Here is a 14,925-nt window from a genome sequence, read left to right as displayed (position 1 = left end):
ACCAAGAAGCGAGTGGAACATTTATGCTATCTTGGTTTCCTTGCCATGCAAAAAGAAAAAAATCAATACAAATGAAGCAAAGGCACTTGATGGCACAGGTGCTAGATAATGGGCTACAGAGCTTGAAGTGTTCTGACACCATGTAATGTTTTTGTCTGCTTGCTTTGCCATACCCTGCAGGCAGCATTGCACCTAAGAAATTCTTCAATCAGAACAACTAAAGGAAGTAAACAAACATCATCAGTGACATGCACGGCTTCTCAAATGATAGTTAATCATTAGCATTTCTCCAAGATCTAATTGCCTACAGCGTCAGTCAAATACATTGTGGAAGTATGGAAAAGCCCTAGTCATCGCCCATGAGCCCAGTGTACTAGGAGCTGTACAAATATCAAACAAAAAGACAGTACCTCTCCCAAAGAGCTGACAATCTACACAAGAACTTGGTCTCAGAAAGTTCAGATTTACATCACCCTCTGCAGCCATCTTCAAAGACTGTACAAGGGATAAGCATCAAGGCTGAACCATCGCTGGAGATGCTCCCCCAGAACATGACCAAGGCTCATGGGCTGGGCTGGGCTGGGAAGAAGCTTGCACTTGTCCCTTGTTGCACTATCATCAGTTCAGCAGCTTGCCACAGCACTAAAATTATGTTAAGAAATGCAACAAAATACTTGGCCGCCACTGAGTAAAAGTGGCTATCTGTTTGCAAAGCTCAGACCTCATCAAATATTAACTAACTGAGCAGTTTCCCCTCCCTGCCTTGTCCCAGGAAAAATTCTCCCTGGGGACATTTGGAAAATCTCCCCTGCTCCAGAGCTTCATTGAAAGAGGAGCCACTCGCAAGTGTGAGACAGGGAAACGGAGGCAGCACCCCAGAGGCAGCAATATTGAAGTGCTGGATGGAAAGACAGAGCACGCCCCAGCTTAGAATGTCTAAGGAAAGTGGGGAAGCCTCACAAACAGGTGAGTAAGGAACAGATCCAACTTCCAGGTGAAAGGGAAAAGCCTAACGAATGCTTAGAACTAGCTGGCATAAAGGGCTAGCTTTCAAGGCAGCAATTCTAGGGTTCAACAACAGTGAACATTCTGATCTAGGGAGCTGAGCCTCATCAAAACCCTTGTTATGTTAGACAACCCCAGCTGGGCTCTCTGGGTTTCCTGTTCTCTCTCCTGAGTTGTATCGTTACCCAGTCTCAGCTAAACTGAAGGGTCCCCAAGCCTCCCACTGAGCCCTCGGAGGAGTACTTTCTCTCTTCCATCGCTTATTTATGCTGTTGTCTTGTGTGCTGTTAGCAAGTGGCTGGGGTGAGAAAACCCTGCAGCAGTACAATAGGGGGTGCAATGGGACGAGAAGTCTTCAAATTCTGTGCTCCTGGGGGCTGGAGGAGGTGGTCTCTGTTGGATAAAAACCTGAACTGACACACACACGGACCTGCATGCGCACACCCACAAGAAGAAAAACACTTCATAAGGAGGGTGAAGGGAAATTCTGTAACTGTAAAGAGATTAGGAGCCCAATTCTGCTCCCATGAAAATCAATAGCAAAACTCCTATTGACACCACTGGAGCAAGACTGAGCTCTAGCCATAGGACAGAATTAACAAGCACCACGGAGTCCAGCTGGAGGCTTGGGGCTATGCAGGAGGTCCAGGTGCACAAAGAGGAAAGGTGCTTTGGGCTTCAAGCACTGGACTAGGAGCTCAGGGACAGTCTCTTACTCTGTATATGTTCAGTGCCTAGCACCAGAGGATCTCCATCTCAGCTGGGTGGGGCCTCTGAGCACTATGCGGATGATAACAACCATACGCAGGCAGGGGGAGGAAATCTAATCATGTTTTCTCTAGATGCCCCCTGAAAGTGGCTTACTTTGGGAACAGTTCCTTTCTCCCCACCTTGCCCCAGCCAACAATACTCCACTGCCAGTTTACTTCCCTGTCTTGAGAGTTAAACTCCAAAGAGCCCAGCCATCTGTTCTTCTCCTGAAATGCACCATGTCCTTGGATTCTGTGTTCCCTTGCTCTTCCTCTCCCACTAAGGGGCGGCCAGAGTGGAGGCGGGTGCCAAGGTCACAGCTGTGAGAAGTACCAGAGTGGTGCTGGATGATACCATCTGCCCAGCTGAAATCATCATCTGCAATGGCCAGATAACTGACATTGTGCCCAGGAGGAGCAGAGCTCATGCCAGGGGAGAGAAGGCAAGTGTGGGCCAAAGGGCTAGTCCTGCTTTGAGCAGGGGGTTGGACTAGATGACCTCCTGAGGTCCCGTCCAACCCTAATCTTCTATGATTCTATGAACTGGTCTTGAGGAACCAGAAACCCTGAGGGGAGGTTGTGCCAGGTTTTTCTGACTAGCTCTACCACTACTAATAATTAATCAACACCTGGCTCTTGTGCCGTGCATGCCAGAGGTACTTTCCATAACCTGGGGGCAGCTGCTGTGGTAACAATGCTTGCAAGGCACCCCTCAGTGACCCTGCTCAGGTCTGTACCACACCCTGGAAGTCCTGTCTCCTGGCCCAAACCCTTCCCACTTTGCTGAGGGACCCACGACCCTCCTTCCAGGGCTGCTCCCTGCTCCCCTTCCACAGCCTGCCTTCCAGCAGCTCCACCCAGGCGGCCAAGGAAGTCCTCCTGACAACAGTCCTCCCAGACAGCCCTGCTGGGCACCATCTGCCAGCCTTCCTCACAGCTAGGAGGCCAGCTCATGCCCCCTGGCAAGCAGCCACCCCCTGCTAGGTCTCTCCGGGGCTCATCCTCGACTCCTCCCAAAGTCTCCCCATCTATCCTGAGGCCTGACTGGTTCACAGGCTGGCCTCATTTTCCCCACCTGGGAAGGAGAGTGGCTGTGTCACACGTGGGGCTGGACCCATCCCCCCAGCATGGGCCAGCCACACGGTGACACTGGGCCTTTTCAGCTGATGCAGGCTGAGATGGTTAGAACATTACCCTTCTCCTCTCCCCCAGCCTTGGCCACAAGTTCCTGTCTCCCCGCAGGTGCTGGATGTTGGTGACCTAGTGGTGATGCCTGGGATCATAGACACTCATGTCCACATATGTGAGCCAGGGCACACGGCCTGGGAGGGTTACTCTTCTGCAACCAAGGCTGCCGCTGCAGGAGGCGTCACCACCCTGGTTGATATGCCGCTGTACGGTACTGGGGGCAGGGAGGGGCAGCATTACTGCACACACTGACAGGTTACCTCCCTGTTGGAATGCGTCGGAAGGGGCCAGCCTATGCAATGAGAGCCTGACCCTAGTGAAGGGGAGGGTGGAGCAGAGAGTGACGTGGCCTTTCATCGTGCCTTGCACTGGGTTTCCTGGGTCTCAGGCCTGTCCTGCATATGGAATGGGAGGCAAATCAGAGCACTGAAATCAACTCCCACTGAAATCTATGGGCATCTTTTCACCACCAGGAAAGGGAGGTGGACTGGGGCCCCACCGAATGGGGCAGGCCCTCTGTCGATAACAAGGATGAACTTATGCAAAGTTACATAAGCTGAAGATCTGGCCCCAGGCCTTCAGCCCACTCGTTGCAGGTGCTGGACATGTGCTGTTCAGATCTCCCTTTCCCTCTGCAATGTTGCTTAGTTAGTCTGTCTGTAAAAGGACTGGGGGGACCAAAGATGGGAGCTCAGTGGGCACATGCTATTAGCTGAGCCCCCTCAGGTCAGGGAAAGCCCAGCCTTTGCTGGGAGAAGTTCCTTTGCAGCGTGTGTTGTGGGGTGAAACTATTCTCCAACCCCGCTCACAGCTTGGAGCGCAGGACAGACTCCCTACAAACAGCAGCTCAGCGCTGCAAGGGAAATAAACTGTCTGGAGAATCTCCCCTCTTTCCCAGCAAGAGCTGCCACTGGGGCTTGGGCACAGCTCCTGAGTGACAGATGTGGTCCAACAGTGCTCTCTGCTGGCCACACCTGGCATCTTCAGGTTCTCAGACTCCAGAAGAAAAGAAAATCATTAATTAGCAGAAGTTTATTATACAGGGAGGGTGAAGACCCTCAGTCAGAACTGGTGTCCATCCCCAAGGTGTAACTAGGGAGAGTAGGGATCCAGGCACAAAGGGCTGAAGGGACCTAACAGCAGAAGGGATGCTAATATAAGCGGGGATGGTCCCTCTATTGTGGGGAACTTTCCTGGCCCATACACTGCCCCGGTGGAGTTGGTTAGCGACAGGATCTGAGTCCTCGCTCCCACTCCCTTTACCCAGATGCCTGCCTGACCACAAGGGCTTCCCTCCCGCTCTCCTGTGTGGCGGGGTCCCTGTAACCCTGACAAGGCTGGGCCCAGGATTCCTGGGGGCTCGACCCCCAACCTTGTCGTGGTCACTTAGGGCAGGGGCTAGGCTGTCCCCACTCCGCGGGGCTCTCTCCGCACTGGGCGCTTCCCTGACCCACTGATCGATGCAAATGGTTCAAAGCAAATACAATGTATTAAACAGCTATCAAAGAAAAAATGGGAAAGGTTAAAGGAAAACAGCTAAGGCCACCCCTGGTACAGGGACCCCCCACACAGCGTCTCCGGTGTGTGAAGGACGTTCAGAGCCTGCGTCTCACACGTCCCAGGCCCCCTGCCCAGGCCTGGCTGCGCTGCCGCAGGTCAGATACTGGCTCTGGCGGTGGCCTCACGCCCAGGCGCTAGGGGCAGGGCCCTTCTCCCAGCGTCGCCCCCGTCGGGTCACGACCCCCCTCCCAGTCCAGCCTGCGCGGTCTGAGCTGGAGGCGTCTCTCTGCGCCGGGTCCTGCCCAGGGCCCCTCTCGCCCTGCCCAGCCGCTCGCTCACCGCACCCGGCCCCAGCCCCAGCCCCAGCCCTGCTCAGCTCCCTGGCCAGGACTTTTTCTCTCCCCACCCAGCCCAGCTGCTCTGTCCTTAGCTCCAGGCAGCTCCCTCTCACACGGAGGATGGGACCTCTCCCCCTCCTGGCTCCCTCATTGGCCTGCCCGCCCTGTCAATCAGGCTAACCTAGCACGTTGGCTTCTTCCCACTGGCCCTGGGAGCTGTCCGTCTCAGGGCCCTGCTTCCTCATCGACCCTCCCCCTGCCCTTTGGTGCTGAGAGATGCCCATTGAGAAGACCCCCTGAGTGTCAGTGAGGGGCGACCAGCCCCCCACACTAAGGAAGCAGGCGGGCGAGCACATATGATCCATTTGTAGGGGCTCAGTAGGAAGTGGCTGGTGGGGACAAGTGTTCTAGGGAACCCCGCAGTGCGAGTAGCTCTGGACCCCGTTCTGTCCTAATCACCTACTCCCAATGCATTATATTCCAGCTCTTTTGCTCCCAGCGCCACCCCTGCAAGTGAGATCAGCCCACCATCCTCTGCGGAAGCGAGCTGGTGCCATCTATCTGCGCTCTCCTCACCCCACCCCTTCCTCATGTGCTCTTTCCCTACATTGCAGTGGCTCTCTCCCTTCAAGTGCAGGGAGGTGTCTGGACCTAGCCAAGCTGCTCTCTCTTTGCCCTCCAGGAACTGTCTTCCCCCAACCACCAGTCTGGCAAACTTGGCCACCAAGCTCCAGGCTGCTGCAGGGCAGTGTCATGTGGATGTAGCCTTCTGGGGCGGAGTCGTCCCCAGAAACCAGGTCAGTGGCTGTTATTCCGCAACGTGTGAAGTGCCAACGGAAATAGGGGCAAAGGCAGATACCCACGTCTCACTTCCTCTCTGGGGAGTGTCGAAGCAGGGAGCCAACATGCTTGGTGCTTCTGAAAATCTGGCCATAAGTCACGCAAGAAATGCTGCACATTGAATGTGGGCTGCGAAATAAAGCAGAGGAAACTGTTCAGTCCAACAAAGTCTTGGTGGATGGGTGCAAGCAAGAATGCTGGGCATGCTGCATCTCAGCTGCTCTGCCTAACCACCCGGGGCACTGGAGAAGGGACATAGAACATCCCAGGGGTGCTGCTAATGAATCTGCATCCACTGACAAGACTTCAATGGGGCCAGGGTTTGGCCCTGGCTCCTGTAGCGGCTGGGGAGAGAATCGCAGTCCCTGCTGCTGTGAGAAGAGACACCTGGGCTGGTTTAGCTTGCAAGTGTTGGGAGCTTTGTTTTGGTCCAGACCATCCTCAGGGCAATTAGCAATGGGGAATAAATATTATAATAACCGTAAAATCCCATTTGTACAGCATGGGGCCAGAGATTAGCTGCATTGGCTCAGCCAAATTGTTGGGTAACTGCTAGCACAAATACTGCTTTGTTCTGTTGAAGTTAAGGATTTGGCTGCTGAAGGGCATCTTGACCTTCAAAGTCAGTTGGAATGTGACTTTCTGAGGAGGTAAATGGTTGAAGAAATTTATGGTCCTACCCATTGCAGAGCAAAGCTGTTCCATATGCATGCTGAGTTTTTGGCATATGGACAATGGTTTAGGTGCTTGCTAATTTGGCAGATTTGTATTAAATGTGGCTCTCATAGTTGGAGTCATCCAGAAGGGCTGGCTGAACCAGGTGCCCAATAACCTGCAAATGTAGAACATAACATCTGACTTGGTCACTCCCCAGCTTTCATCATCTCAGATGGCCACATTCTGCAGTGAATTCTAGGGCTGGAATGCACTAGGCAGAACCGGTGCACAGTGGGATGTCCAAGCCTGAGTGCATCACTTCTGTTGCTTTAGGAGGAGCTCCTTTCCATGCTGCAGGCCGGAGTCCCAGGGTTTAAGTGTTCCCTGATCACAAGTGGAGTGGAGGAAGAATCCCATGTCTGCCTCCAAGATCTGCATATGGCACTGAATGAGCTGCAAGACACAGAATGTGTCCTCTTGGTAAGTATCACTGCTTTTGCTCAGCTACCCCGGTCGCTTGAAGCTCAGGTTCCTGCTTTCTCTCTTCAGATTCAAGCCCCAGCACTACCAAATCAGAACAGCAGCATCTCACCCGCACTTGGTTCCACAAAGGGCAGGGAACAGCCCATAAGGCTCAGGGGCCATGTTACTGTCCTGGAGACTAAAAGCAAATATTGGTTTACAGCTTCTTCCCCTCAGTTATTACCTTAAAAGACACTATCCCCTTGGCAAGCCCCTCCGCTGGCTGTGTGGTCCTAGAGCACATGGCTACTCCGGGGACAGGCACCCCAGAAAAGCCATTGACAGATTAGACAGAGCCAGAGCTATCCCCTTCCTCTCACCCAGAAAGGGGGGAAATTGCCATAATTTACGTGTCATCTTAACCCCCCTCCCCCCATCACAGGCGGTTCCCCAGGAGACAGCAGGGCTTCTCTAACATATAGCTCAGGCCCACAAAGGACAGTGGGACCCAACTGGCCGTCCCATTGCCTTAGACAAATGGAAAGAGAAGGTAATGGGAGGAGCAGCCTGGGACATTCAGAAGGGGGTTAGCCCCCCAGACTGCCAACATTAACCCTTTCCTCCATTTGGCTTTGCTTTCCAGTTCCACGCAGAGCAAGAACTGGGTCCATGGAAGCCAGCACTAGAGGGTATGTGGTGACGACTCTGGAATGGAAACCTACAGCAAGAACATCTCTCTGTGTACACAGCCTGCAAGAGGCAGATGGACCTGACTCCCACTTCCATTCAGGCTTCTTTACGCTGCCAGAGCAGGGTACACTCAGACACCCAGCCCCACCCCATGGCACAGACAAATGTTGCAAGCAAGAGCCTGCTGACAGGGGAGTCGCAGAATAAAACTGCCCTCACCGTAACCTTGCTGGGTAGTTAGCCACTCCAGACACATCCGGGGTCAGTTCCTCCGCATGTGTAAATAGCCCACAGAGTCCAGAAGCACATCACAGTGTCCCATAGGCACAAATCTCATGTGACTCTCTTTCCTTCCCCACTGTGTGTGCAGACCCCACTGAGTACAGGACATTCCTGGACTCCCGCCCTGACTCCATGGAAGTGGAGGCCATCGAGACCGTCGCTGACCTTTGCCTCCAGTACAAGTAGGAACCCTTCTTCTTGGGGTTAGAAGCAGGGCTCGCCTTAACGAAAATGGCGCCCTGGGCAAACTTTTGGCCCCCTTTCTTTGAGTCCGGAAGCATAGGGGTTGGGCGGATGGGGGCTCAGCTCCCCGTACAGTGACCCCTCCCCCAGCAGCTGGAGAGCGATGGGTCAGGCATTGGGGGTGTGGTGTGTGGAGCTTCCTGCAGCCAAAGGAGGTTCCTGGAGGTGGGTCTGACCTAGGATTTCCAACTTTCTAGCTGCTGAAAATTGAACACCTTGGCCCCGCCTCCTGCCCCATCTCTTCCCCCAAAGCCCCGCCCTGCTTCCTCCTCTCCCCCTCCCTCCGTCGCTCGCTCCCTCCTCCCCTGCGACTCACCTGTCTACCCAATCGGGGCACAGCAGGGTGGGGGTGTCAGTCCCCGGAGCAAGGGGCTGAGGCAGGGGCAACTGGGGCACAGCGGGGCAGGGGGCAGACAGGATCGCCCCCGGGCAGCAGCGCTGGTACCTACACTTGGAACCGGGTCCAGGACCAGCCAGTTCCAGGCTCCAGTAGCAGCTGCTGTTCTTCCTGCCCCCAGTGGTGGAAGCCAGTTACTGCAGGTAACCCAACTTTTAGTGTCCAGTCGGCACTGGCCACCGGGCAACCCTTTCTGACCCTTTCCGACCTGGCCCTAGGAGCAGCCCCTGCAGGGGAGGGGAAGTCCCATTCCTCCCCAGGCTGGCCCGGACTAGAGCTGGAGCCCGGCACAAGGTAGGAGCCCCTGGCTGGGGCTCCCCCACCCCTCCTCCAGGTCCAGCAAGCGGGTGTTAAAGGGACCTTGGGCTGGCAGGGAAGGGGGTACCGTGGCACCCCTGACAAGGGCACCCTGGGCAGTTGCCACCCATAAGGCTGGGCCTGGGGAGGAGGCAGAGAGGAAATGCGCAAATGCTTTAACAACAGTGATCTTTGACCTGCAGGAAGTCGCTGTCTGCAGGCCCCCCCCCCCTCCCCCCGATTTGGTGTGTGGCTCCTGCCCTCACAAGAGAGCCTTGGCAGTGTAAACTGAGGGCAACACACCTGGGCTTTCCCTCAAGCAAGGAAGCCAATTATCACATCCTCTCCCCCTGCCCATCTCAGAGATGCAGTGCATTGGCGTAAGTGTGCGTCCTTCCCTCTAGGGCCCCCTCCTGCCCAGAAGCAGCACCACCAGGGACGCTGTCTCTCACAACCCTCTGGTGGCCACTTCCTCAGCCCTGGGGACCACACCCAGCTGCTCTCGTCCCCAGACTCCCTCACTGGGTCTCCGGTGGCTCCGCCCTCTGGCCAAGTCACACACCGGCTCAGTCCGCTTCAGGGTACTGGAAGGTCCCATGCAAATGCCCAAACTAATGTTCTTTCTGCCCCTCTCAGGAACCACTGAAGTCCTCTGCTCCTGGCCCCTGCAGAGCCCCTTTCCCCTTGTTTCTTCTGCTGCTGTGTTCTCCTCCTGCCTTCCTTCCTCAGGGATCCTCAGGGAGCTTCTCCTCTAACCAGCACTCTTCCTGCCCCTCCTGGGCTTCTCTTCTAGCCCCTCAGCCTCACAGGCCGTAGAGCAGGGCTCCCCTCTGCTCCTTGTGTGTCTCGCACACTGGCTTCCTCAGGCTCCCTCCTCCTCAGCTCCAGTTAAGCACTGCTCACCCTCCCTCACCACTCCAGCTGGGGCAGTCTCACATTAACCCCCCGATGCCCAGCTGGGGTCACTATTAGCTCTTGCCTTGCCAGCTCATCAGTGAGACTGAGGCTAGGGGCTAAGTCCTGGGCAAGGCTGCACCAGGGTCTCACTAGCTTCCCCCTAAGCCACCGGTCCCTTTGGCAGTGACACGGCGTCTCTGCTCTCATCCCAAGATGTGTAGCAAAGCAGCCGGGCCAGGAGCTGCCGAACCAGCAGGATAACATCTCACGCTCTCTCATAACAGGGTGCCCTGCCACATCCTCCACCTCTCCTCTGCCCAAGCCCTGCCCATCATCAGAGCCGCTCGCCAGAAGGGGGCGCCACTCACCGTAGAGACTGCCCATCACTACCTCACCCTGATGTCCGAACGCATTCCACCCGGGGGCACCTACTACAAGTGCTGTCCCCCTATCAGAGGCAAAACCAATCGGGTAATGAGACTACGAGGGGGCTCCAGAGGGGAATCTCAGCCCAAGAGATCAGACGCCAGGAGCATAAGCAGGGCTGGGGGAAAGGGACACCAGCAAGGGAGGGAAACAAGGCTACCATCTAAGCACATAAATTCCAGGAGCAGCAAGAATCAAACTGGGCCAACTCTCCAATCCCGGTAGACCCCTCTTCTTGCCCCTCACTCCTATCTGCAGAGTCCATTCCCCTCTTCTCTGCGGCCTCAGTGTGGCCTTGCTCAAATAGGAGCCACTCTCGGGTTGGCAGCCGTGGGACATGGTGAGGATCAGAAGGCGGCTGCAGGGGCCAAGGCTCTGGGTGCCCAAGGCCTAGACAAGGGTTTTAGCCGCAGGAAGAGAAAGGAATGGGTGGGGCAGAACAGGGGGCCAGCGGCAGGGCTAGGGATGGTCTGAGGGACAGTCACTCTGTGGAGGAACAGAGGGGACTGGTTCAGGACAGGGAGGCAGGGCTGAGGGTCACCAGCACAAAACTCTCTTCGCTGAATCATGTGATTGGCGATGAAGTTATGGGGGGGAGGGCCCAGGGTATAGAGAGGGAGGAGACAGAGAGGGAGATGCCACCAAAGGAGCTTCAGAAGAAGCAGGAGAAGCAGGAGAAGCCGGAAAGTGCAGCCTGTGCAGCCTAAGGAATGGAGAGTTTCCAGGACAGCTCAGCTGCTGGATGACCAGGGACATATTGTTTCTTCTCCCTCTCTAAGACGGGTATAATGGTGTAAAGCACCTTGAGATTGACAGGTGATAAGCACTGGCTGAGAGGCGGGTGTTCTGATTGTTGTCATTTAAAAGGACCTGAATGAAAAGGTCTTGAGCTTTGCGCTGGCGCTAGGTCTCGTGAGTTTCAAGCTAGCTGGTCTCTTTTGTCAAGCTCCAGCTCTGGCAGTCAGGGGATTACGGGAGAAAAGCAGCTACCGTTTCTTTTCAAGTTCCATTTCTAGCCCTTGTGGTTGCAGAGAAAAGTTTGAAAATGAAGCAAGTGCATCTGACAGGCTCAGAAACAAGGGGGCAAACCAAAGGGTCCCTGACTGGCTGATTTTTTTTTAATGCTGGGCCTTGGCCACACTAGATTTGGCTACGAAAAGGCAGCTGGTGGCCTTTGCAAGGGCAGCTGCTATGGCGTTAAGGGAGCAGAAATGAGGCTTCCAAGGCCCAAGGAGAAAGTCAGGGCTGGGGAGTTACACGTCTGAGCTAGAGCAAGGTCCAGCTACTGTATAAAGGCCACCTGGGGTTGAGGGTGTCCAGGACGGGAGGTTATTAAAGCTGCGATAACCAAGGCCTCTTTCCAGTTAGCGAGGGTCATTTCCTAGCCTCTATCTTCACACTATTCAGTTCACAGTGGCTTACCCTGGATCCCATCTCGGCAAGCAGGACTGCCCCTTTGCTGTGATCAGGTTTAACCACTTTACTGTCTCCTGGAAGACATCAAATAAAGTTTGTCAGGCCAGGACCATTCTAGCCATCCTGGAACAGGGCAAGACCAAAAAGCTAGGAAGGTGAGGGAGTGGGGAGAGTGCACCTTTCTGTGCTTCTGGCAGGGCGGGTGCTGTCAGCTGGTGGGAAGCTGGGTTTTGATAGGCGTGATGAGTTGCTCTGGGATGGGCTGCACTAATAAAGCTATGGGGCTGTGTGCTAATCAGCCAGTAGCTCTCTCTGCATGCTGTACAGGGGTCCAGGCAGCGAAACCAAAGGGGGAACAGGAGCAGTGTAGAAACCTGCTTGTTTGTGTCTATATCTAGTAGTTTAATTGAATCAGTGCCTCCTATTTAGATGCACTGTGAATCGATGTATCATGATGACAGGATGAATCAGGCTGATTTAAGAATTTCTGCCTAGAATAATTATCCCTTCAGATAGCTGGCAGACAAGTATACAGGAAACAGTCCTCCACCCTTCTCCTCTCCCTTTCTCTTGCCTCCAGGAGCAGCTCTGGACCGCTCTGCAAGAGGGGCTGATCGACATGGTCGTCTCGGCCCATAACCCCTGCTCACCAGACCTCAAGCTCTTGGACGATGGAGACTTTCTCAAGACCCAGGAAGGCATTGCCTCACTGCAGTTTGGTAAGAGGGGTAGGCTAGAGCAGCCTGACTGTACGGAGTCCACGAGGCCTGGTGTGCACTCATGGCAACTCAGCGCTGAGATGGGGGCTGCTGCAGAATCCAGTTCTGACCCCTCTGATGGTTTCATTAACTGCTTCTGCCTTCTCTGCTGCCCAACCCCTCCTAGCCTCCAGGGGCCTGTCCCAGTCCTTCTGCAGGCCCTCTGCATTATTCTATTCATGTTCTTCTACTGTGTCCCTGACCCTGCTATCTGAGCGCCTTCCAGGAGCGCATTAAGCAACAGGCCTAGCATCTGCCACTTCTTCCATGTCCCAGGAGCACTAGTCTGTGTGGCTGTTTCATTGTTTAATGTTCATTTCTGGCTATTGCACTCTCTGTTTATTAGCAAAGGCCAGGCTGACGGAGTACGTCTTACACTTGGAGGGGCCAGTAATGAGGGCTGCGGTCATGCATTCCACCCAGCCTGTGCTGGCTAAGCTTACAGCATCTGTCCAAGTGCTGGCAGGTGCCAGCCACTGTTATCGGCCCCTGTGGTGTAATGAGCAATAAATGCACTCACACTTCAAACAAACTGAGACCCTTGTCCTTACCACTGAAGGAGGAGCATGGAGGGTCTAGACCTCTCCAGCTTCAGCTGCTCAATCTCAGGAGCCATGTGTGACCTTCCATGAGCAGGAGCTAGAGCTGGCCAGTCACTTACAGCCTTGATTCCCTACACACGGCCTGATTGCTGTTGGAACCACACACAGGGCTCCCTCTGTTCTGGACCTCAGCAAAATCCAGGGGATTCTCTCTTCATGACATGGTGCAACTGATGTGCAAAAAGCCTGCCAACCTGAGCAGACTGGATGACCGCAAGGGGGCCCTGAGCCCAGGGATGGATGCTGATTTGGTGATCTGGGATCCAGACAAGGAGTTTGAGGTAATGATGGGAAAGGAGTGAGCCACAGCATTGTAAATGGCCCAACAGCGGGTATGTGCAGCGCCCAAGAAAGCAATATAATAGATGGGGAAATGGGATGAGCATTTGGCTTGAGCAGTGCTTGTAATCATCTATACAATAGACTGAGCTATATAATGATATATACGTAGTGAATGGATGGGCAGTCTTGATAGACTGAGATCTGGCACTTATAGACTAAATCTTCGCCTGATTTTTGGTTGCCACTTTCTTTCCTCCCCTGTGACCTGTTACACTGAAATGGAACATGATCCTCTGTTTATTTCCCTACTTGAGGCAGTCCAGGATGATGCTGGTTAAGAGATCCCCATTCCTAGCGGGTGACCCGGGGCAGGACAAGTTTGCAGACATTCTCAGTTCAGCAGCTATAAAATTCATTTCCCTCTTTTGTTTTTTTTTAGGTGAAGAAAAACATGATTCAACATAAACACCAGGTACAAGAACAGTTCAGACTTTCTATATTCCCATAATACCCCGCTTTCTCCCAAGCCCCTCGGGAAGGAGCGAGACTTTCATCTAACCCTCTTTTATTGCTGGTAACTTGCACCCTCACTACTGTAGAACATACTCCTCCTTTACAAGGAAATCTTACAGAAATACAAACGGTGTCTCAGAGCCTGCAGGGAATTCTAGCTGCCATTTCTGCTTAGTCATGGAGTTCCTTATACGGTCCAGCCATGCATCTGAAAGGACACCATCTTGCAGTGAGAGGACAATCAACCTCCATGTGCCTGTATCATTGGTTCCCTCTTGCAGAGGGAGACCCATAGCCATGGCTACAGGAATGAGCATTAGGGTGTGGTATTATGTCCCTGTCTGGCAACCTGTGGCTCAGAAATGGAAACTGATGGCAAAACTTTCAGGTGAAGATCTTGCTTTACACTGTCTGGTGTGTTTTGTCTCCTAGCTGACCCCGTACCTTGGCTTCCAGCTTTGTGGAGAGGTCCTAGCCACTCTTGTACGTGGCAGGCTGGTTTATCTGAAAGGGAAGTTCTCAGCCAAGCCGGAAGGAAACCTGCTTGTAACTCAAACTAAGATGCCCATGAAAGTCCCTTCTCCCTACTACTGACTGGGCATGGAGGAGAGGCTGTGATCATGAGAACAACCCAGTTATTGAGGAGCCCAATGTGGACCTGGAAAGAGAAGAGAACCCGTGGGGCGAGTGGGAGGGGAAAAAGCCATGGACGCAGAGAGCATGGTCCGTTCCCTAGTTCACTTCTATTAACTTGCATCTGCAGGAAGAGGGGTTTGTGGGTGGCTGTAGAGACACTGCCTGATCTTTGCTTCAGCTGCTGGAAGAGGAGGAAGGTCCATGAGTCCAGCTGATCTGATCCCGCTGTTGTGACCTCCTGACAGGAGGTGGCACTGGCCTGGATCACCACCTCAGCCAAGCCGCACCTGAGCAGGTCTCCAAGAGGAGGAGAGAAGTGAGGCCACAGGCAAGGCAGTGAATGGGGAATTCCCGAACCCTGAGCCCCACACATCCCATTTATAATTCCAATGGTCAGAATCATTTGGCTGGGAGTTTCAAAGGAGCCTAAGGGACTTAGGCACACAGCTCCCATTCCCTTTCAATGGGATATGGGTGCCTAATTCCCACAGGCTCCTGTGTAAGTTCCAGCCTTTATATTGAAATGATATATGATGGAAATGGACTGAAATATGCTGGTGTACATCGTCTGTGTATGTTACAGCTAAATTCTTTCCCCTTTTCTGCAATGGAGAGCTTTGCAGGACCTTAGACATCCTCCCAAAAGAGAGAACTGTATGTCAGCAAATCAGGATCTGAGGAGATGCTTCTGGCCAAGCTGTGGAGCATTGAAATTGTATAAAAGAGCTTTTATTAAAGCAGCATGCC

The 14,925-nt window shown here is 53.8% G+C and overlaps 1 protein-coding gene across 1 annotated transcript; it reads left to right on the top strand.

Annotated features, from left to right (window-relative positions):
• The first annotated feature begins 821 nt into the window (after positions 1–821).
• On the top strand, positions 822–14,925 carry LOC137147166 (allantoinase, mitochondrial-like). The gene is made up of 12 exons (XM_067539024.1): positions 822–966; positions 2,040–2,197; positions 2,997–3,148; positions 5,463–5,577; positions 6,611–6,757; positions 7,383–7,428; positions 7,800–7,893; positions 9,830–10,016; positions 11,968–12,106; positions 12,856–13,028; positions 13,469–13,501; positions 13,975–14,925. The coding sequence occupies exons 1-12, from the start codon at positions 903–905 to the stop codon at positions 14,134–14,136; spliced, it is 1,470 nt and encodes a 489-aa protein (XP_067395125.1). The 5' UTR covers positions 822–902; the 3' UTR covers positions 14,137–14,925.

The sequence above is a fragment of the Emydura macquarii genome, unplaced genomic scaffold (genome assembly GCF_026122565.2).
Source record: "Emydura macquarii macquarii isolate MOO-44397 ecotype Brisbane River unplaced genomic scaffold, CSIRO-AGI_Emac_v2 contig_499, whole genome shotgun sequence".
Classification (NCBI taxonomy): domain Eukaryota; kingdom Metazoa; phylum Chordata; order Testudines; family Chelidae; genus Emydura; species Emydura macquarii.
This window is presented reverse-complemented; position numbering and strand designations above follow the sequence as displayed.